The 26,700-nt window shown below is 38.6% G+C and overlaps 1 protein-coding gene across 2 annotated transcripts in view; it reads left to right on the forward strand.

Annotated features, from left to right (window-relative positions):
* The first annotated feature begins 933 nt into the window (after nucleotides 1–933).
* The window catches only part of myh10 (myosin, heavy chain 10, non-muscle), a 90,158-nt gene continuing 64,391 nt past the window's right edge, over nucleotides 934–26,700 (forward strand). For both annotated transcript variants that reach the window (XM_084716232.1, XM_084716230.1), the window contains exons 1-3: nucleotides 934–1,466; nucleotides 7,495–7,875; nucleotides 23,594–23,750. In XM_084716232.1, the coding sequence (XP_084572358.1) occupies nucleotides 7,531–7,875; nucleotides 23,594–23,750 (502 nt within the window). In that variant the 5' untranslated portion in view covers nucleotides 934–1,466; nucleotides 7,495–7,530. The remainder of the gene's footprint in view (nucleotides 1,467–7,494; nucleotides 7,876–23,593; nucleotides 23,751–26,700) is intronic.

A 26,700-nucleotide genomic window follows, 5' to 3' on the forward strand; every position in this document is an offset into this window, starting at 1 on the left:
GTATGATTTCAATTTTGCCTAAACCTAAATTTAATTGGGCTGAATGCAACTCTAGTAAGTAAATAAGTTTAAAAAAACACAACATAATGCAATTAATGATTAAAACTGATTTTACAGAAAGCAGAGTAAGCACGGATATGAGTCAGTAAACAATGACAAACTAATGTAGTTTCACATTAAGGTTCTTTGGAAATTATTTTGATTTTGGTAGTAGTGTATCAAGCTTTTTTCCCTTGAATTTATTCTGACAAGTAACTTGCTCTTTGCAGCTCTTCATTATCAAACCACCATGTATGTATGTTCCATGGAGATGTGGTCAGCATTAGTAATGCCTGTCTTTCTGCAACAGGGGGCACTATTTCACAACACTCTAAAATGTGTTGCCAGTCAAACAAAGCAAAGCAACCAAAAAGGAAAGTCATAATTAATTTAACTGTGTTGGCAGGATATATTTTATATATTCCCGAGTTTCTTTTAAGAAAGGTGCTTTTTAAGTATAGTAGACATATAGATATATAAGATAAAATAAAATTTAAAAAAAAGATAAATTAGATAAGAGAAGACATAAGCTAAAATAACATGTTATTGATTGAAATCAGATGTTCCAGAATAAGACACACAATGATACAAAAAGAATAATAATAAGTTTCAAGATTCAAGCTGTTTATTGTCACACAGGTTATACAAATACAATCTTGTGAAAAACTTTTGTTGGGAAGCTCCATTAAAGAGTAAAAAAAAGTAAAAAAAAAAAAAAAAAAAAAAAAAAAGGTGAGTTAAGTAATAAAAGACAGAACAATATAATATCAAGATACATGTAAAGTAATACTAAAAATAAAATAAAATGCGTATTTACAAATTATATACAGTGTTAATAATAAGAAAACAGAACTTCACGATCAAGTTAAAGTAAAGATATACAGCGATATATAGGAGGAAAGTGAACAAAAAGTAGAAGAAATGCACGAAACTGGTAAAATATAATAATGTGTTCAGTGTCAATAGGTCTAAGATGCGTCTATACGAGACTGACTAATCCAAATATGTTCCATTATTCAAACACTGACATAATATCTGTGACAAATGAATCGTCCTACACGCATTTAAAGCCGCAGCAGCATCCACCGGTCTGCAGGTGTTGATATCTTGGGCGTCAGTCGTCAACTATCAAAGTTTGGGGATGGAAATTATTTTGGACCAATCGCGGTTAGGCGTCAGACTTTGAAAGCCAATCACATTCGAGATTTGTGTTGTGGGTGTCGCCAAAAAAAGAGTGCGGCGGTGCGGTGCATCTTCCCTGGCCGGCGAGAGTTCGGTTGAGAGGGTGCTGGATGGTGGGGGAGTACCACTGATGAGAGAGCGGGCGAAAGAAGAAGGGACTATTTTAGCACGCATTGGAGGATTAATACATTAAATACCGGATTCTTTTAAGCACCGGGGCAGGGTTTCTTCATCTTCTGAGTGTGGTAAGTGCAGCAGAGGAGCCTGGGTCGGTCATTTTTACTGAGGATGTGAGTGGTGGTTAGCAACAGTAATGTTAGCTAGCGGATTATTGTGCCATGACTTTTCAATGATGGAGGACCATCAGCTTTGCTAATGTTAGCCGGCGCCGCGGAGCCAACGTGCTGCTTCCACTAGACTAATATAGTCTTAAATGAATGTTTAGTTGCAGGTATGTGTTTTATAAGTTTAGTTTATTGGAGCTACAGTGAGACGGTTTGGTCATTGTCCGCTTGCTTTTATCCCCACCCAGACGTCTTTGAGCCACCCACACCCATGATGCCTGAGGAGGCTGATCAGTTCATCCCTAAAACTCTCATTTGCACAGAAATTAGGCTATTTGAGGATATATGTTCACCTGTTAATTGTTTCAAGTAACAGAAGCGTCAGTATGAACCCTCGGTGGTGTTCAGTTTTTAAATGAGAGCTGTCGGGTCCCTGCAGGAGGCATCTTTTCGAGCGGGTGGGAGATGAAGCACAGCACGCCAACTTTGAGCTAATGTTAGCAAGCTAACCTAGCCGATGCAGCTGTTTGGCCCAGCCGGGGAATATCACTCCGTGACCAGCCATTGTCTCAGCTAATTGCAATTTCTGGACCCTCCTCTTGTTGAAATATCCTTCCAGAGGTGTGGTGTGCTGCATATTCCCCCCGGTACAGAGCTGAATGTGGGATGGAAGTTGGTGTTTTCCAGTTCAGAGTGAGGGGATGCGGTGAGAGACAGCCAGCAGCAGCCACTCTGATCCCCCCCATCCTTTGACCTGACCCAGATTCTCTCTAACCAGCGCCTGATTTAAGCATGGGACTTGATTGTAGGTTAAATATCTCAGAGCAGTCATCAGCTGATGTTGCCTCAGATTAATAAGAAGCAAGCTGCAGTGGTGCTTTGTGCCATGGATAACATTCAGGCTTGTCCGTGCATCAGCTGTTGAGGCCAAGTTTGACAAAGTTGCTCTGGTCTGTTTTTAGCTCAGTTTGTGAAGTATGCTTTTATTATTGATGGGGTATTTTTTATTCTCTATTGAATGATTTAATTTCCAGAAAAACACTCACCAGTCATTTTGTGTCACATAAAGGACTTCAATTAATGATTACTGTATCTATTTATTTTCTTCATTAATCTGTTTTGATTAATTGATTAGTTGTCAACCATTAAAGTAATTGACTAAGTAATTAACTAACAGAACTATTTAATAATTGGTTTGAACAGTTTGAGTAATTTTTATTAAACAAAACATGTCCAAATTATCTGATTTCAGCTTCTTAAATGTGAATATTTTCTGGATTCTTTAGTCCTCTATGACAGTAAACTGAATTTCTTTGGGCTGTGGACAAAACAAGACATTTGGGGACGACATCTTGGGCTTTGGGAAAGTGCGATCAACATTTTTCCCCATTTTCTGATACTACAGACCAAAGAACAAAAGAATAAATTGGGAAAATAATTGACAGATCAGTCGAGAGTTAAATAAGTTGTAGTCCTAGCAGTGCATTTTTTCCAGGATATTTCAGTACTGACCAGTCAGACTCTGGTTCTTGATACCCCTGCCTATCTAGGAGTAAATCTGCTTCAAACAAGGTTGAATGATTTGATGAAAATATGAATAGGTAATTTAAAAAAACAGTTGTTTTTTTTGAATGGTCCAAACAACTAATCAATTAATCGAGAAAATTATTAACAGATTCATCTCAAATGAAAATAATTATTAGTTGTAGCCCTACATTGGTTGACTATGTCAGAAAATTTTGAAAAAAGCCCCTAACCTTCCTAAAGCCCAAGGAGATATCTTCAAATTAGGGCTGTATGTAACAATTATTTCAATGATTTAGTAATTTATGTTCTTGATTAATTGTTTGAATACCAATCACAATTTTCTAAAGCCCAAGGCTACATGTTCAGGTTGCTTGTTTTGTCCAAACCACAGTGAAAACACCTTAAAGATGTTTAATATACTAACAGATACGACAAAGAAACTAGGGCTTTTTGGGATTTTTTTGGCTTGAGAAAATTATCTGAACAAGTTGGTTAATCAGTCTTCAGAATAGTTGCTGATATATTTTGTGTCAGCTGACAGATTGATTGATTGAATTTAATTCAGCTCTAATTATGTGATTTTGAAGGCCATTTCACGTTTTTTTTTTCTTAAAGTAAGATTTCTGGCTTATTTTTTATTACATAACACAGTCAGGGTTTCCCTTTGCTTTTGAAGAGGCTGAAATGGTGAAGTTACAGTATATGTGGGTTGGTTATGCACAGGGATGGAGGTGTAAAGGCTTGAAGCTCACACACCAGCCTGTGTGGGCCAAACAAGTCCTTCTGGGAAAAAAATGCAGATCTCTAAAGCAAATGAAATGTAGCATATAAATCCAACTGAAAGACAGAATACAACTTATTCACAGTGCATCTGAATTTGGTTTAAATTTCTCTCATTTGGTCAAAAATTACTTCACTCCAAAGAGTAACATACCAGGTACTCCCTCTCATGCTCATTCTGTCACTGATTATAAGAGGAGATGATTCAGAAGGCTCATTTTGCTGACACTGGTCCTGGTGTGTTTTATGTGCACTAATCTTTTTGCCTTCACATGAAGTATACACTGACTGGATATACACACAGATGACCCACATTTTTCCTCTAGTAGTACTTTAATATAACAAATCCCTGCTGAGTTATGACAGGCAAGCAGCGACCGCCATAGATGACAGTATATTTCAGGGCATGTCTGATTGACAAGTGTCACAGCTTATCACAGTCTATTAAACACTAATATCTCCTCAATGAAACAAACAATAATGTACAAACATCTGAAGTGGTGCCATTAGCTATCAAAAACCTCATTTCTTATGAAAGAAATCAAAGGGTTTTGTTATATGAAGAATTTCAGATACTTAAAAAGTTTTCTTAGAGGCAGCATTTAGCAGTCTTTAGAAAAGTTGCATCATCCTTAAAGCACTTTACCATCAGCTTCAACATTCAGCTGTATTGATTCCAGCTTGGTTGAATCAATATCTTACCTGAAATGGTCAAAATACTCATGGTGCTACCACTTAACAGTCAGATCCAGTCTAGGTAGTTTGGCATTAGGGCTCGGTGATACAGCAATAAATACAGCGGACATATGATACCAGTATCATCAGAGATTTGCTGTATCTATTTTCCTTGGTATCTCTCCCGTTAATACCTCTCGTTGAATTTGGCTACTGTGGTCAGTTTTGCAAATCAGTGAGCAGAACCTGCTTTATGGCAAAATTATTAAAATTTTGTAATGTTTGAGTTCAGATATTTCTATCTGGGTATTTTACATATTAACAAATTCACAATTGCCTTTCCACAAAATATATTATATTGTCATAAGAATCAAGATGGTGATATATAATTACAAGTATCATGATGGGGGATTTGTTATTGCAAGTTTCCCCACTCATAAAGCTACTTCATAGTACACAGTGCAGTGAATGAAAACAGCATGGCAGGCTATGAACTTTATACACCCTGTTCCATTCGAAAATGATCCGACTACAAAACTAACTGTCATGGAACTAGAGAAAGGAGATGGAAATGATGGGATGATCACTGCCATTGGGCATAATGCTTGTGATTCATCCCAGAAGCAGCTTCGCTACAAATACACGCCAACTCTATTTTTGACCGAGTCTTACCCCTAATTTCCACCAGGAAACGCGCCGTGTCACGGCTGCGCTGCGGCACTCAGGCCTGTTTGCGGCCGTTCTAGACAATGGTTGTGTTTCCACCAAAAGCACCGCAGTGCGTTTCAGACGGTTTCCAGAAGCGGCTTGGCTCGGTACTTCGCTCCGTGGAGAATACACATCGAGTCTATTTTTGATGGATGCTGCATCAGTTAGCACAGAGCAGGTCGAACGGGTAGGAAGTCAGGCATGGAAAAGGCAGGGAGAATCCGGTTAATTTTCAAAATAAAAGGCCCCATGCAGACTCATGATCATAAAGACAGAGAGAAAATAAACTATTCTACTACGTAGCCTACTTATCCATGATAGAAGCAGAAAGAGCAAGGAAAGAGGACTTAATCAACAAAATCAGAGCAAGTAAACATAATCAGACGGGCAAAATGCTTCTGAAATGCTGCTGGTGGGAATTGCAGTCGCTCGTATGACGGAACAAAACCGCGGTGCACATGGGACATCACAGAGATGCATCTGGTGGAAATCCCCGGTTAGTCAATCAGCACAGAGCAGACTGAACAGGCAGGAAGTTAGACAGAAAAACCATAGAGAATCCAGTAATTTTTCAAAATAAAATCTCTCTTGCAGACCTGTGATCATAAGACAGACAGACAGACAGACAGACAGAAAAGAAAAGAAACTATTTTACCATGAAACCGTCTTATCCATGGTAGAGGCACAAAAACCGAGGACCAAAGCAGCAAAATCTGAGCAAGTAAACATGATCAGATGGGCAAAACGCCCCACTATGGACACGCTGCTGATGAGGACATGTCCAGTGGAATCAACTGGTGACACTGTCAGCTCTGCTGCTGAATGTTAACAAAGTCATCTAAACCACTTTAGAAACAGACATTGCTACAACCTCCTCTACTGCCATCCAGTGTCATTGAGTCTTTGGCTGACGGCGCTGTCAACAGTCATGCAGCGTTCTCTAACTGAACTATGACCGGGATGCAGACCTTTTATCTGTTTTACTGTGTGGAAAAATCAGATATTTGGTACAAACTCATGACTTGACGTCAACTTGGAGAATTCTCATTTGAGTACAGCCCTGCACTTGACACATTATTGAATTGTTGTAACATAGATAGGGCTTTTTTTTTTTTTACAGAAGACATTCTGACATGTCACAGTAGGAGAAAAAGACATAGATAAAGTTACTGATGGCTGAATTCCATTTAGCTGCTTCACTTGGTGTTGTTCATGCTGGCTCACTGTCATTTCTAACTAGGATACTTGAATTGAACAGTGGCATTGTTAATGTTATTAACAGAGCCAGACCGATATATATTGATTGATAATATTGGCCCAGTATTGGCTTATCACAGCTATATTGGTCTATATTGATATTGGCATGTATGTTGTGTGATGTTGCGTATTTTTAAATTGGTTAGCTTTATAGGCATCAGTTAAGTTCTTTGGTGCTCTATTTGTGTCTTTTCTTTTAAATTTATAGTTATTGATAATTATTAAAAATACTGGTGAAAGTTGCCCTGATACCATTTTAGATAATACAGTTTATTGTTGACCTGTAAAATATCCTGCCTCCATTACATATCTTTGTCACAAGTGTTAACCACTTTTGAGGGCTCATTGCAAAAATTCTGTGTTTATGTATATATTCTAGGACTGGGCAATAAATCTATTGATATTGTGATATGACACTAGATATCTTCTCAGATTTTGGATATGATTATATCGTGAGATGGCACAAGTATTGTCTTTTCTTGGTTTTCAATGCTGCATTACAGTAAAGTGATATCATTTTCTGAACTAATCTGACTTTTCTAGCTGTGCTATTATTTGCTTTTATCCACTTCATTATGTTCACATTACTTATGATTATTTATGAAAAATCTTGTGTTAATATTTTGTAAAAGCACCCTGTAGTCATCCCTATATTGTCACCAAGTCGCTAATATTGATATGGAGGTATTTGGTCAAAAATATCCAGCTGATATTTAATGTTATCCATATCGCTCAGCCCTAATATATTGTGTATTTTGTCTATTATATTCTATATGAAGAATATCTGCCGATATAACAATAACAGAATGTTTTTCTTCCTAATATTGTTCTGCATCAGGCCCTAAGATCAAATGTTGTTTGGGCATTAGTTATCACCACCTGTGTTTTTTTTCTTGTATGACAAGTTAAAATGTCTGCAGTGAAAAGGGCCGATTCAAAGGATCTTTTCCAGAGCAGTCTTGAGTCATAGTGGTGATCTCATCTTTACATTACTCAGCTGCATTCATTTTAACTGTAGCATTTTTTTCTCTCCTCCCTACAGGTGACTTTGTTGTTCTGCTTCTGGTCTCCAGCAGCAATGTCACAGAGGAGTGGGCAGGAGGACCCGGAGCGGTACCTCTTTGTGGACCGCGCCGTGGTCTACAACCCGGCCGCACAGGCCGACTGGACTGCCAAGAGGCTAGTATGGATCCCATCAGAACGCCACGGCTTCGAGGCCGCCAGTGTTCGCGAGGAGCGTGGGGACGAGGTGGTGGTGGAACTGGCAGAGAACGGGAAGAAGGCGGTGGTCAACAAGGACGACATCCAGAAGATGAACCCGCCAAAGTTCAGCAAAGTAGAGGACATGGCTGAACTTACCTGCCTCAACGAAGCGTCCGTGCTTCACAACCTCAAAGATCGCTACTACTCTGGCCTCATCTATGTGAGTGTTTGTCATTTACTCGTAACAACTTGTAATCAGTTTCTTCAACCAAATTAAGTTCTATTTAACTGTAGCCTGGTGATTTATCACCGTGTCAGCCTAAGAGTTGATGTAAACAGTTCATCAAATACTAACTTGGTGATTAATCACTCATTCTTGAGAATTCTGACAAAACTATTTTGGGGAGGGGGGTGATTTTTACTCTTCAGTTGTGCTGGAAAAAAAAACAAAACATAAAAGATCAAACTCTTTGTTGTTAAATGTTGTAATGGGCCAACGTCCTAGTGATTAAATTTTTTATTAAATGTCCATCATCTCTTACGGAGTTGACAAAATGGCACCTTTTTTCATTTCACAGCATAGTCGTAGTGAGCAGTCATTTTATTTTTTAAATTGCCTCAGAGTTCTCTTAATGCTAATCAAAATACACATATTTAAACCATAATTCTTATTTAGCTTTAGAAGGACTACAGAGTTGACATGGTTGAGACACATCTGATAGCAATATTATTTAATTAATTTGTCAACTTTACCTGTTCTTGAGCGGAATTCCTGCCTTTTTTAAACCAGGAAGTAAAACATGCATCTTTAGGGTATAGCTAAACTTTTTTATGCCCGATGAAACCATGTTTTTGTCAAAATCTGACAAAGTTGACGAAAATCTTGACGTAAATTTAAAGGGCCAACATTTTCATAAAAAAATCACTTTTAAAACAAAGATGTTTTTAATGGCACATTTTATACCTATGTTATCAGAAGGTATTGTTAGTTTTAGATACTGAAGGCTTGAATTGCTTGAAGTTCTTGTCTGGGACAAAGGTGTTTTCTGGAGTTTAGACATCAAACAAATTAAGGCAAACCAAGATATTTCATAAACTGCATAAATTTCACATATATAAATCCTTAACAAAATACATTTTCACCACAAAAAAAAGAGTATTGCTATCTATAGTTCGAGATAGTTTGAAGGTTTTGTTTTTTGGGAGGACACAGTTTGTCCCAATTCTCAAGAATGTGTGAAATATGTTTCCTGTTGTCTGGCTTGATTTACATCAAGAAAGTTCAATGTAATGTCAGGGGAAGCTCAGTGAGTGCTGAGTGGGCTGTAATGTAGTGCATTTGACTACATTACTGTATGTAAAGGAAGGAACCCTGAGAGTATTCAGTAGTCTAAAATTAGAAACAACTTAGTAATCTCCAATGTCTACATACTGTATCTTTTCCATAACATTTCATACTTGGGTCTTTGAATTCAGGAGACTCAGAACCACATTTCATTTCCTTCAATGAACAAGCCATCATGTCCTACATAAGCTGCCGATTTCCCCTGTGATTATGACCCACTTAGTGACATGCATTCCTGGAATAGCCCAGACACGGAGCTTGTGGGCCACCTGAGACTCCAGCAAGGAGGCAGGGGCTCAGGGCTTCACACTCAGAGGCCCGGCTGGTCACAAACACAGAAGTGAGCTTGCCTAAACTAGATTTTACTTAGGACAGAATGTGGGAAGGATGGTCTGTTTGAACATCTCTCAGTTCATTAAATTTACATAAAGTAATATCAGACAAAACTGGTTACAGCTGGGATTGTCTGAAAACATTTACATCTTACATATCCATAATTTAAAAACTCTTTCATTTTAGGTCAGGAGATTATATTAGGTTTTAAAGGAAATGAGCTGCAGTTGAAAGTATTTTTGTGGTTTTCTGTTTTGGCCATTGAGATGGAGCTTTGGAAGCTTTATGGATGAAGTCATGACATTTGAAAGGTTAATGAAGACACTACGTATTCTCTGTGTTGATGAGGCATGATTACATCACTGTCATCATCCAGTAGATGGCCTGCCAAACCACCAGCATAATGGCATTATGTCCCTCAGAGGAATAATTAAAGGAAAGAATCCATCGCAGGTATTCTCACTCTGTGGGGATCCAAACAATCGGTCATATTCAGTTTATTCCAAGAGCTGTTTTGCATTAGTGTTTGTTCTTTATCATTTTACCCACTACTACTTGTAGTAGCTTTAAAATGAGGACAAAAGATGTGTGTTTTGTATCTTATTAGTTATTAATGATTAATCAGTTGTAAAAATTTTCAACTCTCGGTTAAGCAGTTCTAAGTTTGTAAGCCTATGTTTGGGGCTGCAACCAATAATTGCTTTCATTATGTGATAGAGCTGAATGCTTTGTCGATCAAACAATCAGTCAATTAAAAAAAATAAAATTGGCTGTTTGATAATCAGTAAATTGTTTCATTCATTTTGCAAACAAAAATGACCAACATTTATTGTTTCCATCTTCTTAAAAGTACTGATTTGCTGCTTTTCTTTGTCATTTATCAGTGTTTCCTCTAGGATTTTTTTCAGCAGCGGGGGCAGGCGTTCCGTTTCTCTTCTTAGAGAAATATTTCAATAAACTCATCTGAAAAATGCAGTCAGTTGTTACATAATGGTGTGTAGATATTAACATTAGCCTAATACTATCAATTAGTTTACTCACGTTAGCGACACTGAGTTGGCACCGGGCCAAATTAACTTAAACTACCGATAAGTTACGTAACGTTAGCTGGTCATCAACATATTGTGAACGTCTGTTTAACTTGTAAAATCTATGTCGAGTTATCTCAAGCTAATAACCTCGTCTACCTCTTCTCCGGCCGGTAATTTGTGCTTTATTGTTTATTTGTAATTCGGGAATTCGCTCCTCTGACTCTGCCCTGTCGCCTAGGTACTTGACGTGCTTGACGACCGCGCCCCCCAAACAACGCTAGCATCATGCAAATGAGCACGCGCAAGTATATTTCCATACTGAGCAAGATAGTTATCTGCAGTTTACCTTAGTGCTCGCAAGTACCCGACAGGAGTCTGTTTTGAAGGTGGAGAGATGCGACGGTGGTGTATTTGCGTCAACAATAACAAAAAAAAAAAAAAAAAAGAAAGAAATTTGAAGGAGTGGCGGCTAGGATTTAGGAGTGGCGGGCCGCCCCTCCTAAATGAATGTAGAGGAAACACTGTTTATGATAGCAAAAGAAGCGTCTTTGGGTTTTATAGAAATGAAAGTGAAGACAACGATAACAAGCAGTCACTCACTTTTAGACTCACTTTTAAATCAAAAATACAGAATTTCCCCTGGCCTGTAATGTTGTTTATCCATCTAGATAGTTTTGGTGTGACTTGCAGAGTTTTGGAGATATTGGCTGTAGACATGTCTGCTTTCTCTCCAATATAATGGGTAGGAACTACTTTCAGGTAAGGACTGTTTTATTTTCTACTAGATAGAAGGTAGTTCCTACCTTAAACTGGTCACAACAAGGATTGTGGATTATTTTGAGCAACCAGGTCATGATTTTTGTAAAGAGACACTGGTTTTGAATTTTTCAGGTGTATTTCTTTGATGCGTCAAACTCTACAGGACAAGTTCCATTTAGTTTCATTATATTGGAGAAAAGGCAGACACCTCTACAATCAACATCTAAAAAATTCTGCAACTCACGCCAAGAAAATCTAGATGGATAAATAGCGCTACAGACCAGGAGAAAAATCAGTAGTTTGGATTTTGGAATTAACTGTCCCTTTTAAAAAGGTGGAACCTGTGAATGTCTGCTTAAAAAGAACAAAAATTTTACAATTAATTGTTTATCGACATTGTTGCTGATTGATTAGGGCTGATTTTAGTGCTAGTGTTTCATTGTGCTATTCTATTTAGTCGATGTAACATGATGTCTTTTTGTTAGCAATATTGGTAGAAGTATTTGACAAATTATTATTTATTTAGATAAATCATATATTTGTTAAGAACCTCCCAATGTACAAATGTGATACATTAATGAGATTACCCCCCTCCAACATGATAGGATTAAAATGAAAATCTAATTCTTTCCTTTGATTTGGTTTTCGATAGTTATTTTCCTGGTGATCCACTGCATTGTGCCTAATGTATAATAAATGAAGTATACTTTTAGTTGTGACCAGGCAAGGTGTATCAGTCTGAGCTCTGCCATGTGGTCAGTGTCTACTGATGGCTCCCTGCCCAGAGGCTGCTTGGTCTGTTTGTATCTCTTGAGAGCAGACATTGTTGTATTAGAACAATGCTGTTGACCCTACAGTAACCATGACCTTACATTCATTTTCAGAGGAAATTTTGTATCATAAATCATTGAGGTAATCTCTTTGTAGACCTGTTGACAAAAACTAATAATTGGTTCCAGATTTATAGTCTGTGTTGTAGCCAAACTCAACCTTCACCTCTACATGAGCTACAGCAGTGTAATCATCAAGTTCGTTTTTATTTATTCATCCCAAGTAAGAAGAACATCTTTGTATTTTCAGAGGGCTTATAAAGGAGAAAGAAGTGACCCCAGCCCCATCTCAGAGCCCAGGGAGGCCTGTGCTGAGTCACACTGTAACCAAACCGCCTTAACAGAGTTCTTTGTGTTCACTGATAAGCAACAGCTGTCTGCTCAAATAACTGAAATATTTTTCAGTTTTGCTGTCAGAAAACTGATGTTTAATTAACAACCAATCCATGTCGGCTCTTGAATGTTTTTGCTGTTCTTCAGAGGTTACAGGCACGCCTTTCTTCTGAGCCACTTTTTTATGCTCAGTCAGTTTTTGTGCAGCTAAATTACTGTCTTTCAGACTTCTCCTCAAAGCAAATGTCCCCAAGTGTGAAGCTTATTGAACAAGGAGTTTCATGAAATTAGATTTGCATGCATGCAGAACTCTGTTGGTCATTTGCTTTCGCATTCCCGGCTCTAAATGTTTTTCTTGTCCTGCTTTTAGCGTGACCTTTTAAGTCAAACCTGCATAGCATAGAGCTGACATAACCTCCCCCAATGGCTTATATCCACACAGCAGGCAGTGGATGTGAAGGTGATTATCATGCTTCATGCTTGTTGACATTAGAACATAAAGAGAAAAGATATTAATGGACTGAAAAAAATGATAAATTTCCTTTACTCAAAGCATGTTTCAGCTGTTGAAATTTTGATGGGTTCATAATGTCATGCTTGCCTTTCTTGTTGGCATAGTTTACCGAGTGGTTTAACCCAGTGGCTCAGGAGAAAGGAGGACTGGATATATTCATGATGTCATGGTGATGTATTATTGAATACAGGCCACTATATGCTCATCCTTTGTTGTACTGGTGATGCAGAGTGTACATCCTGAAGAGGATGGTTGGCGGCTCCAGGCTGAGAGCTTTGTGTGGATACTTGTGTGTCTTTATTAGCAGGCTGTTTGCCTGTTCATTAATCCTGCCTCTTACTGGAGCATGTGGTCTCTTTGTTCACAACAAAAACCTGGACACAATATGTCTTTCTCTTGAATGTTTTACCAAGAAAATAAACATCCGGCCTGTCTAAATTTTTTATTTTTTGTCCACATACCAGGCTTTATTGTTAATGTCCTTTTTTCACTTGCCTGAACAGGCAAGTGGGTCAGAGATCTTGCCCTCTACTTCTGCCCCCTGAATCGAAGATTGAAATCATCAGTCGAACATCCCTCAGTCGACTGAGATTCTTCAAGACGAGCAGGCGTTTTTTTTTCTTTTGATGAGAGATGGTGAGTGGTTGCGAGTGGTTAGCAAACAATTTCTGGCTCTTGTTTTTCAGCTGTGTCATTTTATACAGCAATGCTATGGTATCATTAAAGTCTCTGGAAATATGGCTTGAAATCATAAAAGTGCGTATATGGTATCAAAGTTTAGTTTCTCATTAGGCATCCACACACAGATCTGAGTGTAAATAAAGGTTCATAACTATTAAAAAAACCTATGTTGTCCAAAAAACAGCTGTTGAAACCATTTCTCAAAACTGTGTGGGTGTGACAGATCCCATCTGATTGACATATCCTTCAGGGGTTCCAACATGGAAGCCATGTAGTGTGTGTGGACCGTGATTGACAGGGGCAGCAGCAAAACAAACTTTAGCCATTTAAAAAAGCGTATGCTGTATTTCTATATTATATATTTATTCACTGCTTTGCTTTGCTGTCAGACAGCCTTTTCCAACAGGGAGCTGAAGCCCTCATGTACACTGTCTTCCAATCCACGTGACACCTTGAACTAAAACAGTTATTTTACCTTGTAGGACACATGAGTTACTAGGCTAACACTTTTAATTCGCCTTTAAACAGCTGAGTTGGTATATTGACCACAACAGGGCTCCTCTCAGGAAACACACAGTCATCAGACAGATTTAAGCTCTGTACCGTCAGAATGAGACACTTTACATGGTGCAGCATAGGACTACATGAATACTCAGTTTCTGCTGCTGCCGCCTTTCTGCTCAGGTAACACACATCACATGTGCTCTGCATACTTTCTATGAGATTACTTATCTAAATAACTGTGACAGTAGCCACTTTTACTCACAGAATCACACAGAAAACACCTGAAATGATTGTACTGCAGAATGAACAGAGTAAAAAGACACAGAGGTAACCCGTGATATGAAGTGAGATTTCCAAAATAAGAGTTTCTAAATGAAGCATGTATTCAAAATAAGAGCCTCTAAATTAGAAATGTCTATAAGCATGAAGAATTCACAACACTCAGTCATTTGTATTAGAAGCTCAGAAGAGTTTGTGGCAAGAAAGAAAAATAACAATGGCTGAATTTTATTCTTGTTTTTGTTTTTCCTGGTGGTATCAGGAATTGTAAGAAATTCACTGGTATTGGTATTGATGACTAAGTCTGGTAATTTATGCTGTAGTGTGTCTGGTATGGAGGTGCAGTGAGTGCAGAACTCCGCAGAGGGTCTGTTGACGTTCTGCACAGAGCTCCGTGCTCCGGTCAAAATATAAAACTCTGCAGGGGCCTCTGCAAATGACGCTGTCAGTTCTGAGTCTCTGATTGGCTAGTAGTTGGGATGTAAGAAGCAACTGACAAACTCACAGCTTTGATTGGCATACATGGATTGACTGCGTTGTTGCCACATTTCCCAAAAAATGCTTGACTTCTGCAGAGAGAATGGTCCTGTCATGAACTGTGCACACACCGCAGTAACCATAAATGAACCTTTGGTCTTCACAGAGATGACAGCGGTACCAAAAATACACTCAAATTTGCTACATTAGCCTGCCAGCACATCGTCAATGACTTCTGAACTGAAACAAAGGCAGAAATAGCAGAATATGAGCAGATCAACATTAAGCGGAAATGTATGCAAACTTGTAACTTCAAAATAAAAGACTCTGAACATAAATCTCTCAATGCAAAGAATTCACTGCATAAAATAAATGAAATGCTCTTCTGGCTGGATAGGGGAAACACTGGCATTAAATATCATTATTTATTGGTAATTACAACTTCACTTCACTTTACAACTTCAAGTTTGCCAGGCTTTCTCTATCCTGCATACAGGTAAATAAAACCCCAAATCATCAACCTTATACTCTCTTACTTTATTCTGCTAAATGGGGACACCACAAGATGTCTCCAACTGTAATTCCTGACAGATTATTTGCATTTAGTCTGAAGAAATTTTTCGTTAGCTTTTTTAATGCCGTCATCTTCCTTGTTACACTTAAATGGTTAGCATCCACTCATCTGAGCTGTCAAAGCTGTTTGAATTTAGGTTAGCTCTCTCTCGTAAGCAGCCAAAAGCACACAGTGATGACAGGTTCATCCTTTTAATCAAGTGCTGTTGAGTGAGATTAAGAGTACCTCAAGATTTAGAGCAAATACAGAGCCACAAGAATCTTCACGGTCTGTCTGGGCACTTTTGGAAATAATTAAAATGTGTCGTGTGAGGAAACGCATGTCTTCATGTCCTTGGGAAGTTGGAAAAGACTCTTACATGGTTTTTAGGGTTTAAAAGGCATGGTGAAGCCCAGTTAGCCCAGTTATGTCAGAATGGAGGGCACTGATTCATGCAATAGCAGACACCCCAGAAAATGTTTCCCCTTTTCCATTGAGAGAGTCTGAGACACTGTTGCTAAGCACTGCTTGGTTCACGGACGTTTATTTGGACATTTCCGGAGGGCTGGGAACCCTTTCAACTGTGTCAGAGTTCTCCACTGTTGACTGTAGTCTCTCTGCGGTGTGGACGCTTTGACCAGCTCAAGCCCATTTATCAGCTCAGATTAACCTGATTTATGTACTTAAAGATTCATATACTCAACAAAAATATAAAGCCAGCCTTTTTCTTTTTGCTCTAGTTTTTCATGAGTCAAAGTAAAAAAATCTAAAAATTCATTTTGTTCAGTGATTATCCATCTACCTGACAGGTGTGTTGTTTAGAAATGTGATTTTACAGCAGGATTATTGCACAAGTCTACCTTTGACTGGTCAGGATAAAAGGACACTGTAAAGTGTGCAGTTTGATATAAAAAAGACATTTATTAGCCACTAAACTGTGGCTACTTCACATAGGGCTACAGGTACCATTTTTTCCCCAGGAGGGCAAAGTCATGCCCTGCCCTTCTCAGTCTCTGGTTGACTCCTTATGCCCAAACCTAACCAGCCCAACCAGCAAAGGCAACAAGTAGTTAAGTAGCCAATCAGGGACAGAGTAGGGTGGGTCATGACTTTGCCCTCCTGGGGAAAAAAGGTATCTGTACCCCTCTGCAAAATAGCCACAATTCAGTTCAATTTAGAGTGTCCTTTTATTGTGACCAGTCCAAAACACACCTGTGTCATAATCTTGCTGTTTAAACAGCATCTCTGTATGTCACACCTGTCAGGTGGAGGAATAATCTTGACAAAGGAGACGGATGTTAACAAATATTTGAGAGAAATAAGGCTTTTTTTGTGCACAGAACAAATCTTAGATAAGTATTTTTTTAAATTAAACTCATAAAAAATGGGATCAAACATTAAACGTTTTGCTTTTATGTTTTTGACATTGTTATGTTGTAGACATTCCTTTGTGCAAACTCTGCGTTTGGAGAAGGGAATGAAACACAGCACGCTGGCTGGTGTCTTGTTATGCCTGGTTGTGTAGGTGCCCAACCCCTTGCCCTCAAAGCCCCATTAATCCCCCATGCCCCCTGGGGTCCACCATCAAGGACAGCCAGCTGAGTCATCTGTCTCCCCACTGCCTGTGGCCCACGCTGGGTCAGGAGTGCTGATCTGTCTGCTTGGCGCTGAGCCCACCGTAGGGGTTATTATGGCAGAGAAGGGGTTATTATAGCAATGTTTCTATAGTTCATAAAGAGCTGCATAAAGTTTTTTTTTTCAGAGACAGTCACAGATAGGAAGGTGTGAATGTTGGCCTCAGCAATGTAGAACAATGTTCAGCTGGTGATGTCAGAGTGACAAATCTCTATGTGGCCAGGTTGCAGCACAGAGCTGTGTCTAAAGCATCTGTGCACATGGAAGAGGTGAGGAGGGGGGTTTTGCTGGCCATCTGGTGACATTGCCCCCCACCCCCTGCACACACGTGGGCAACAGCACCACATGACCACCACCAGTGACATCCCTTGAGTGTGCTGCTCTTATGAATGCATTTCTGAGAGGGCTTCAGCAACTTTAGACTCCATTTCAATATAGAATAAAGTAATATCATCATAATAATCATGTTGATATTTCGCCATTTATACTACAGTATTCAACATTTCTACAACCCCAATTCCCCAAAAAGTTGGGACATTGCGTTAAATGTAAATAACACCAGAATGCAATAATTTGCAAATCATTTTTGACTTGTAATCACTTGAATACAAACAAAAGACAGAAGATATTTAATGCTAAAACCGATTAACTTTTTTGTTTTGTGTAAATATATACATTCTGAATTTGATGCCTGTAACATTTAAAAAAAAAGTTGGGACAGCAGCAACAAAAGACTGTGAAAGTTGTGGAATCCTCAAGAAACATCTGTTTGGATCATTCCACAGGTTAACAGGTTAATTGGTCACAGGTGGGAGTATCATGATTGGGTATTAATAAGAACCATCCTCAAAAGGCTCAGTCATTCACAACTTTGTGAAAAACTGAGAGAGCGGATAGTCCTAACAGTTTAAGAACAACTTTTACCAACATAAAAATTGCAGGAGTTTTTAGATTTCACCATCTACAATCCATAATATCATTCATTCAGAGAATCCAGAAAAATCTCTGCATGTGAGGGACAAGACTGAGAACCTACACTGAATGTTTGTGACCTTTGATCCCTCATCATTGTATAAAAGATTCTACATGGGCTCAGGAACACTTTGGTAAACTGTTGTCAGTAAACTAGGGCTGGGCGGTATGACGTAATTTTCATATCTTTTTTTTTTTAAATCATATCGGTTTCACGGTATTTGACAATATATTTTTTTTCATGCAAGAACCCACATCTTCTTCTAATGAGAAAGGAATTACTACAGCTGATTGGGATAGACAAAACTTGCTGTGTGACAGACCTTTCCTTATATGGACACCTTTCCTTATATAGACATGAATGAATCTCTTGAACGAACTTGACGCGCTTCTGCAGCTCAGCTTTGTCTCTGGGAGACTGCAGAAGCACGCTCAAGAGACCCCCCATACCCTTTTGTTCCCTATCTCTAAAGTTAAGTTTTAAATAAATAAAAAGTTGAAAAGTTGAAAAGTTGTTATCACATATCAAGTGTTGCCCTTAGAGAGAGAGGACAACATGATGTAGAACATAAGTAGGACGCGGATTTTTGTTTTGTGCCAAAACACTCGTCTGGACGGAGATTTGGTTTTAAAACGCTGTTTTAAAAAAAATTCCTGTGTTTGTGAGGACTAGGTTTCAAATAGTTTAGCAGATGATCTCTGGGAGGCAGAGCATTTATGATATAATATTTGATGGAGCTAAAATTATTGTGGCAAGGCTTGTAATATTACAACATCATTTATTTACCTTTATAAGTGATCAATCAATGCGTGCAGCACCGATTAATACACTTTCAGCACCATGGTGAAGGACAGCTCCAACTTACGATGTACCTTAACAGCTCTTCATAAGAGCACCCGTTAAGGGACAGTTTGGGAAACACTTGTAGGAAAAGAAGTTCCTTTGCTAAGGTATATCTTAGAGACCTTCGTGGAGTGCTAAGATACAACAAACGTGGCCCAGATTGTTACCAGCACTGACTTCAAAAGACAGCAGCTGTGATGGTATGGAGGTGTGTTAGTGCCCATGTCATCATGGGTAACTGTCACATTTGTGAAGGCCCTGTTAATACTGAAGGGAACCTACAGGTTTTGGAGCCACATATGCTGCCATCCAGACAATGTCTTTTTCAGAGATGTCCCTGCTTATTTCAGCAAGACAATGCTGAGACACATTGTGCACGTGTTCCAACAGCATGTCTTCATATTAATAGCAGGGATGCACTGATCGAGACTGGAACCGGCCGGTTTTCAGCATGACCGGCCCTGACTGGTGACCATCCGGTCAGTGTCACATATCTGATTCTGTGCCCGTCATTGTCACACATGAGTTCTGCACAATGGTCACATCATGCGTGCAGCAGACAAACTGACCATGATATCACCACAGCGCTGATAACAGCTACACACACTCAGACACATGCTTGCTTGAAGATGGTATCAGCAACAGATTCCAAGAACAGGATAAAGAGAAGACAGACGGTCTACAATGAGACAGAGCAGCTGACAATGTCGCAGAACAGCCGTAAACTTTGTAGCTCTTCAGGCTAATGTTAGCCAGCAGCAGACTGCTGTTCACAGAGGGACAGTTAAAATCTCACTTCCTGTTCTGGCTGAAGAATAAACAACCTGTGTTGACGCGTCTCCTCAAACATTTTCTCATCCGGACTCGTTTAACTTCTGTGTCTGTTTGTCTCACGGCAAAATTTTACTGCAACAAACTGTTGCACCACGTCTGTCTCCGGTTTGTTTACATCTGCTTCCACAAGAGATCATGTGAAACCGCGCAAGACTTCGTGGGACAAGTTCAGCCAATTCATAATCTTAATATTAAAGTATATTAAGGCCTGGCTATAACCTGGATGACTTTGGAGAAAATGTAAAATAGTATTTAATGAATATTCAATAGTCAGTGTTTTATTATGAACATCAATTTAATTTTTACAAGAGAAGTTGCAAAAATGTTTGAATGCCTTCAATTATAGTTCTTAGAAAGACTAAAAATTGGAATTGGCCAAAATCAGAATCGGCAGATCAGACTATCAAAAAATCGGAAATCAGAATTGGCCAAGAAAATTGAAATCGGTGCATCTCTAATTAAAAGAGTTCAGGTACTAGACTGACCTGCCTGCAGTCCAGACCTGTCTCCCATTGAAAATGTGTGGTGCATTATGAAGTACAAAATTAGTGTCCTCAGTTCAAACACTTACTGAGTGTTGTTTAAAAAAAAGAGCTGATGTATCACAGTGGTAAACATGCTCCTGAACTAGCTTTTTTGAAAAGTGTTGTAGGCATCACATTCAGATTGAAAAAAACAAAAAACAATACAGTTAATAAGTTTGAACATTAGATATCTTGTCTTTTTACTGTATTCATTTGAACGTAAGTTGAAGCGTTTTTTGCAGATCACTACATTCTGATTTCATTTACGTTTTACACAACATCTCAACTTTTCTGAATTGGGATTGTAGAGCAAAATCTACATTTACAAAAATGTAAAGTGATGATATTGAATTAATACTCAGACCTCAGTGCAGTGACATCAAAATGTGATTTTAGGCTCCACAGTATCAGACGACAGATATGTGTTATGTATGTGTGAATGTGTGGTGTGAACCTCCAGCCAGGTGACGGTTGAGATGTGTTTGTTAGAGGTATTTCCCTGACTCACACACACACACACACACACACACACACACACACACACACACACACACACACACACACACACACACACAACCCACTCTTCTCCCACAGCATGCTTTGGTCATGTCACCATTGTTCCAGTTCAACAACTGGGTGAGCAGACCCTGGGCCCCTGCAGCCCACTGGCTGCCACGGACAACATAATTAAAAGAATGTGGCTTTGTGGCTCAGCCGTGCACAGAGATTAGAAAGGTGAGAAAAGAGGGAGGGAAGCAGAGTAAAGGAGTAAAAATCACAAAGAAAGTTGTTAATAGAGGATGATAAGGATGAGAGAAGAGAATAAAGAAGGGCTGTAAACTGTCAGACAGATCTAGCAAAGGAGAAGGGGGCTGTGGACAAGCCCTTTTCATCTTGACATAAGCATCATCATGACTGGATAGATGGTTGCAATTAATCCACCCCAAAAAGTTTTTATTGGCATCCTGATGCATCAAGACTTTTGATCCCAGTCAGTGATGTGTGATTGAAAAAGCCTTAATCCATCCTCTGTATACTGTTCACCCTGGACTCTAGAGTTAATGGAGTGCTGCAGCAGCAGAGGCAGTAGACATGTCAGGGATTAACCCTGTCCTGGCCTGTCTGACTGCATGTCTGTCTGCAACCCCCCCATCTGATCTCTGCAGCCAGTCAAACACTGTCAGGGTAAAATCACCACTCCCTCCAGGATTTCGCAGGCCTTCTTTGGGATTGTTGCAGCCTAAAATGTCTGATTTCAAGGCAGGTTTTCTAAAAAAAATTGAGATGCATGTTGTGGTACTTTTAGGCATATTTTTTAGAATGTAAGTACAGGACCAAAAGAAAGTAACATTTTTTGTATAATTTGTTAAAAATCAAAGGGAGCTTGTTCCAGGGAGAACAGCTGTTCTGAGTGTTCTAACTAACCATACCAAAAAGAATTACAGAATTTATACAAATCTGCTTTATTTGTAAATGCAGAAGTGCACCTGAGGGTTATTCTGCAAAGAAGCAAAATCTTTTTGGACCGCAAACTCAAAAATGGCACAAAATTATTAAGTCAAAGTGGCCAGAGTTTTGATAAATGTTAATAACAGAGACAAATGTGTTCTTTTCAGTCCCCATGACAAAATAAAAAAAATGCAAAGTGCAAAAAAATAGTTAATAATAAAGCAAAAAAATTAAGCTGGTTCATTGAGATGATGTGATTGGTCGAACTCACTGGAAGCGATGATGATTGGAAAACTAGGATAGTAATTGGACAGAATTGCAAGAATGCACAGAATTCACAGGGATTGGTTGAATTTGCATGAATTGTTGAATGATTGCAACATCACATCTTCTTGAAGGGACTGAATCACTGTTAGGTGATTATGTTGAGAAAAAGGAGATGAAGAATTGTCACATGTGAGAAGGAATGAAGGAGTGGAGCAAGAATCTTAAAGTAGAAATCTGTAATAAACTGTAATAAACTGTACTGTAATTTACTGTAATAAACTATTAAGTGAGTGTGATATGTCATCAAACACTAAATTAAACTACTGACTTCTGTGACAAAAAATCTACAGCTGTGGTGTCCTTTTCTATTTTGGCCTGTAACTTGTGTTATTTGTCCATTTCACATTTATTAGAGTTCAAATTAAGACCAAATGTTTGGCAAATGCATTAGTGTCTGTTTATGAGTCATAACAACTCATTAACATTCATTTAGAAGGAGTATATGTTTATGACTGTTAAACTGAGTAATATGTAAAAGCAGTTTGGTAGATAGAAGGCAAGAAGTCACTGAATTGAAGCTCCAGTATTTTTGGAGCAGTGGTCTTTTGTTTTCAGGATAATTGGCTGAGCTTTATATTGACAGACAATTAACAGTTATAAACATTTTATTGTCAAATTATGATGTTGCACTTGACTTGGGGGTGGAGGAGGAGGTGACGGGGGAAACTACTTGCTTCAACCATAGTATATGTATATTAAATAGGATTTCAACCTATTTAATGTACAGTATTTGGCTCTAACTCACTCTTTGGATGCCATCACTCATTTTTGGATGTACAACTGTTACATATTGCTCCTTTAAATTCTGTAGGTTACTTGGCAGTGTGCCAGTAACCTGCAGCTGTGCACTGTTTTTTTTGGCACGATTTGTGAATTCATAATCCACCCAACACAATGGGACTCGTGCAAGAACCACTCGTACAAACTGATTTGTTCCTAAGGGGCACGCAGTGTATGAGTGAATTAAGAGAATTTGTGCCGTTCACCAAGTGTGACGTATTTTCTTTTAGGTACAAGCAAAAGTCCTGAGTGGTCCAGGCCTGTGTGAGTCATGGACAGAATGTCTGTCTGTCTCTACTGAACAAAAAACCCTCAACTCATTTAACCTGAAATCACAGAGCCTTAATTTGAATGAGTTTGCAGTTTAGATAGGATACAGAAATGAACAAAAATGAAACATTAACTTAATTATATTCAACTATATTACCTAAAACAAACTTACTGAAACATATGTTCACCAGATCTTTGTCACTGTGGCTGCCAATTTAGTGATTCTTTTAGAATCTGACACACATCGGCTCAGCAATTTATGTGATTGAGTCACTCTTACTGCTGACTCAGGATCTGTACCAAACAAAGATGTTTTGTCTGTAGGAAATGTCTGTAGAGTATGATGCCAGGACAACTCTGTAACACGACGATATTTAATTTAAAATGGTATTTTGAGGCACATTTTGCCTCAGAATTGCAGTAGGCCATATTGCAATTTCGATAAAATTCAGTTAGATGTTTGTCAGGTCACACTGATGATTAAATTTCTCAAAAATGCACCCAAGATTATATTTTACAGGTTTATCTACAAGTAGTATCCTTATATGACATGTGGCGTCCTTTTTGTGATTATTGACTGTCTGAATACTGTGTGAAATACTGTAAAATGTTAACTGTTGTGTGATGAATTAACAGTCCACCATGTTTCCTTTTCTTTTCACAGACATACTCTGGTCTCTTCTGTGTGGTCATAAATCCCTACAAAAACCTGCCCATCTACTCAGACAACATCATTGAGATGTACAGGGGCAAAAAGAGGCACGAAATGCCCCCTCACATCTACGCCATCTCAGAGTCTGCATACAGATGCATGCTACAAGGTAAGTCTGACTGTCGTTTTTTTTTTTTTTAATCTACATCAGTCCACCTCACATACAGAAATGACAAAATTAAGTTAAATTATGGCTTGTATTTACTGTTTGGATATCTTCTTAAATTATTACACCCTGCCTGTCTCCTTTCAGAGTTCACAGGTTGGTTAGGTTGGTGTGATGAGGTGTTTCAGCATTTGTGGAAAGCAAAACCAACTTAGTAGGATGTGTATTTCTTTTTGTAAATTATGCCACTTTCTATTCTATTAGTCCACATAAAACTCTGCATATTTCCTGTATGGCTGGTTGGTGAAAAACGGCAAAAGGAAAATGGTGAAAAACGTTGCTCAGTGTTTCCCAAAGTCCAAGACGAAATCCTTAAATGTTTTGTTTTGTCCACAACCCAACATATTCAGTTTAGTGTCATGAAAGTGTAAAGAAACCAACCAGTAGTTGTTGATTAATTTCATAATCAATTATTCAATTAATCATTGCAGCTCTAGACTTGTCGTAGAAGCTAATGAATGAATGAATGTTTATGATACAGCTAAAAGTTGAAAATTGATTGATGAGTGGATGCCATGATGTTAGTGGTTGAAACTGGTTTGTTCAAACTTATGCAAGCACTCATCATATTTTGTTTTACAGGACAAAAACATGATGGAATTTTGATATAAGAACAGAAGGAAATGGGTTAGGGTTCAGGAGTTAAAATGTCAGTTTGTGCATTTTTAATTCATTAACATAAAATCTTGTAAGCGAAGGCGGTCCACTCAAAATGATGTCTTCAAAAGATTCTTGCCTGGTAGATGGCAAACTTCCAGGCTCTATGAGCAGTGACTGACTGGGATCAGACCAGCGAGAACAGAGAGGGTGACCCCATTGTGCTCGACAATAGGTCCTTTGTGTTATTGTGAGGGCCGACCAGTGGGGGTGGTGACAAACTGGACAGTCTCGTCAGTCCTTTTAGGCGTTGCTTTCCCTGTGTTGGTACACAGAAGGAAGTTTTCAGTAGTGTCAACAAGAGGGTTGACGACACCTTTGCCCTTTTTACACAAAAACTAATGTCATAAGTGACGACAACTGCAGAACATTTTTAACTACCGTTGTTTTTTTTAAACAAGTGTTCAGATTTTTATTTAGTCTGAAGATGTATCACCTCTTCACTAATGAAGATGCTCAGAGGGAGGAACATAGTTTCAGCTGTAACCTCACTGTAGTTGTGGAACTTTGCCAGCTTGTCTTTTAGTCCAGCTAGTTTCTTGTTGTCACCTCCTCCTCTTTTCTTCACACCCTCTATTCTCTACACACACTGTTTCTACATGAGTGGATATAAACGCATGGGGGCAGGGCAGGGAGATCTGTCAGTTAGTGATGCGTTGATTCCAGCATATTTCTGCGTTTTCTCATTTTCTTGAAGCAATGACCTCTGCCCCCGAGCTTTTCAAAGTGCTGCATGGATTTACTGTATGTCACGGCGTAGGCAAGCCTGACCTGTAATTTTGAATGCACTGCTACTCCAACCCATTTTCAGACTTGGTCATATCAGAATTAACAGTGTTGTGGTTGAAAAGGAGGTTTGTAGGTTGGAGATTAGTGTAGGCCAGCTGCTGCTCAGCTGTGGCCCCGAGCATTTCAGCAACCTGGTTAATATAAGTGAAAATCCAGCTGTAATAGCACTGGTGGGTGTTTTTCTTTTATCTCCAAGTGGGCAAAAAAGTCACCGGACGGCCAAACAAGATATCATCACATTTTTCAGGTGTTACAAGTTAGCCATATGGATCAAATTCTCTACCAGGGTGTGTGTAATTGTTTATTGCTGTAATGTCACACTTCAGAGTTAGAATGAGCAGACAGGAATGCCTTTTTTTGTTCATTCAGCAAATGAAATACCTGACAAATTAAAATACTTCATCAATTTGATGTAGAAATCAATCATATAGTCAAGCTGTTCTGCAGCACTCCCTACAATGGTCTAATATAGCACTGAAACAGTTTATCTTTCACTCGATTAGTCAGTTGATGAAAACTAGGGGTGTGAATAGCTTCATCATGATACTATGTTATATAGATTCTTTGGACAACAATTTAATGATTTCAGATATCACAAAGTCTGCCACAGTGTGATTTGATTCAATTTTGGGGTCTGTGATTGAGATCATACAATGTAACATGTCAATTTAACACAATTGGTTCTATTTATGTCAACTGACAAAAAGCAACAAAATTATGATTCGACATTTGTGACACAGACATGCAATGGGAATTTCAAAATAAAGGTGTATCTCAAAGAAGATGGTATAGATCTCTGTATTCACTTTGCATCCATCATACTGGATCATTATAGTTTGAATCGATATATTGATCCTGACTGATGTATCGTTACACCCCTACAGAAAATTGTCAGAAATTTTGGCAAAATCAATTAATCACTTAAGTCAGTTATCAAAAAAGTGTTTTCAGCTTATCATTGTTTTTTTTTTTTATCTTTGTAAATTGTATATCTTTGGGTTTTGTTTGGACAAATCGGGCAATTTGAACACGTCCCCCTGGTCTCTTGAAATGATGTGATGATCGTTAAAAATAATGGATCGAAAAAGCTAATAGTGGTTAGTTACAGCCCAGCCGCTAGCCTGGAAAACATTTCTGACTGTTGACAAACTTGTCCAACCCAGTCAGTCCCAGGTATGTCAGAATCTTTCATTAAATTTCACTGACTGACATTAGACCAGGGTTTCTGAAAGGTTTGATGACAGATTGTGATTGGTCTTACAGTAGTATTAAATAACATTAAATTCCTTGAACACTGAATCCACTTGTTTGCAGACAAGGTAGATCACTTAATCACTGTCCCCAGAGGTCCAACAAATCCATTTTTCCTGAATCCTCCTTTTCTTCTCAACCATGCAACATTTTTCCTCAGCTAACTTTACCTAACAGCACTACTATTGTTGACAGA

Source organism: Lutjanus erythropterus, chromosome 3 (assembly GCF_056507025.1).
Source record: "Lutjanus erythropterus isolate fLutEry1 chromosome 3, fLutEry1.hap2, whole genome shotgun sequence".
In the NCBI taxonomy this organism is placed as follows: domain Eukaryota; kingdom Metazoa; phylum Chordata; class Actinopteri; order Lutjaniformes; family Lutjanidae; genus Lutjanus; species Lutjanus erythropterus.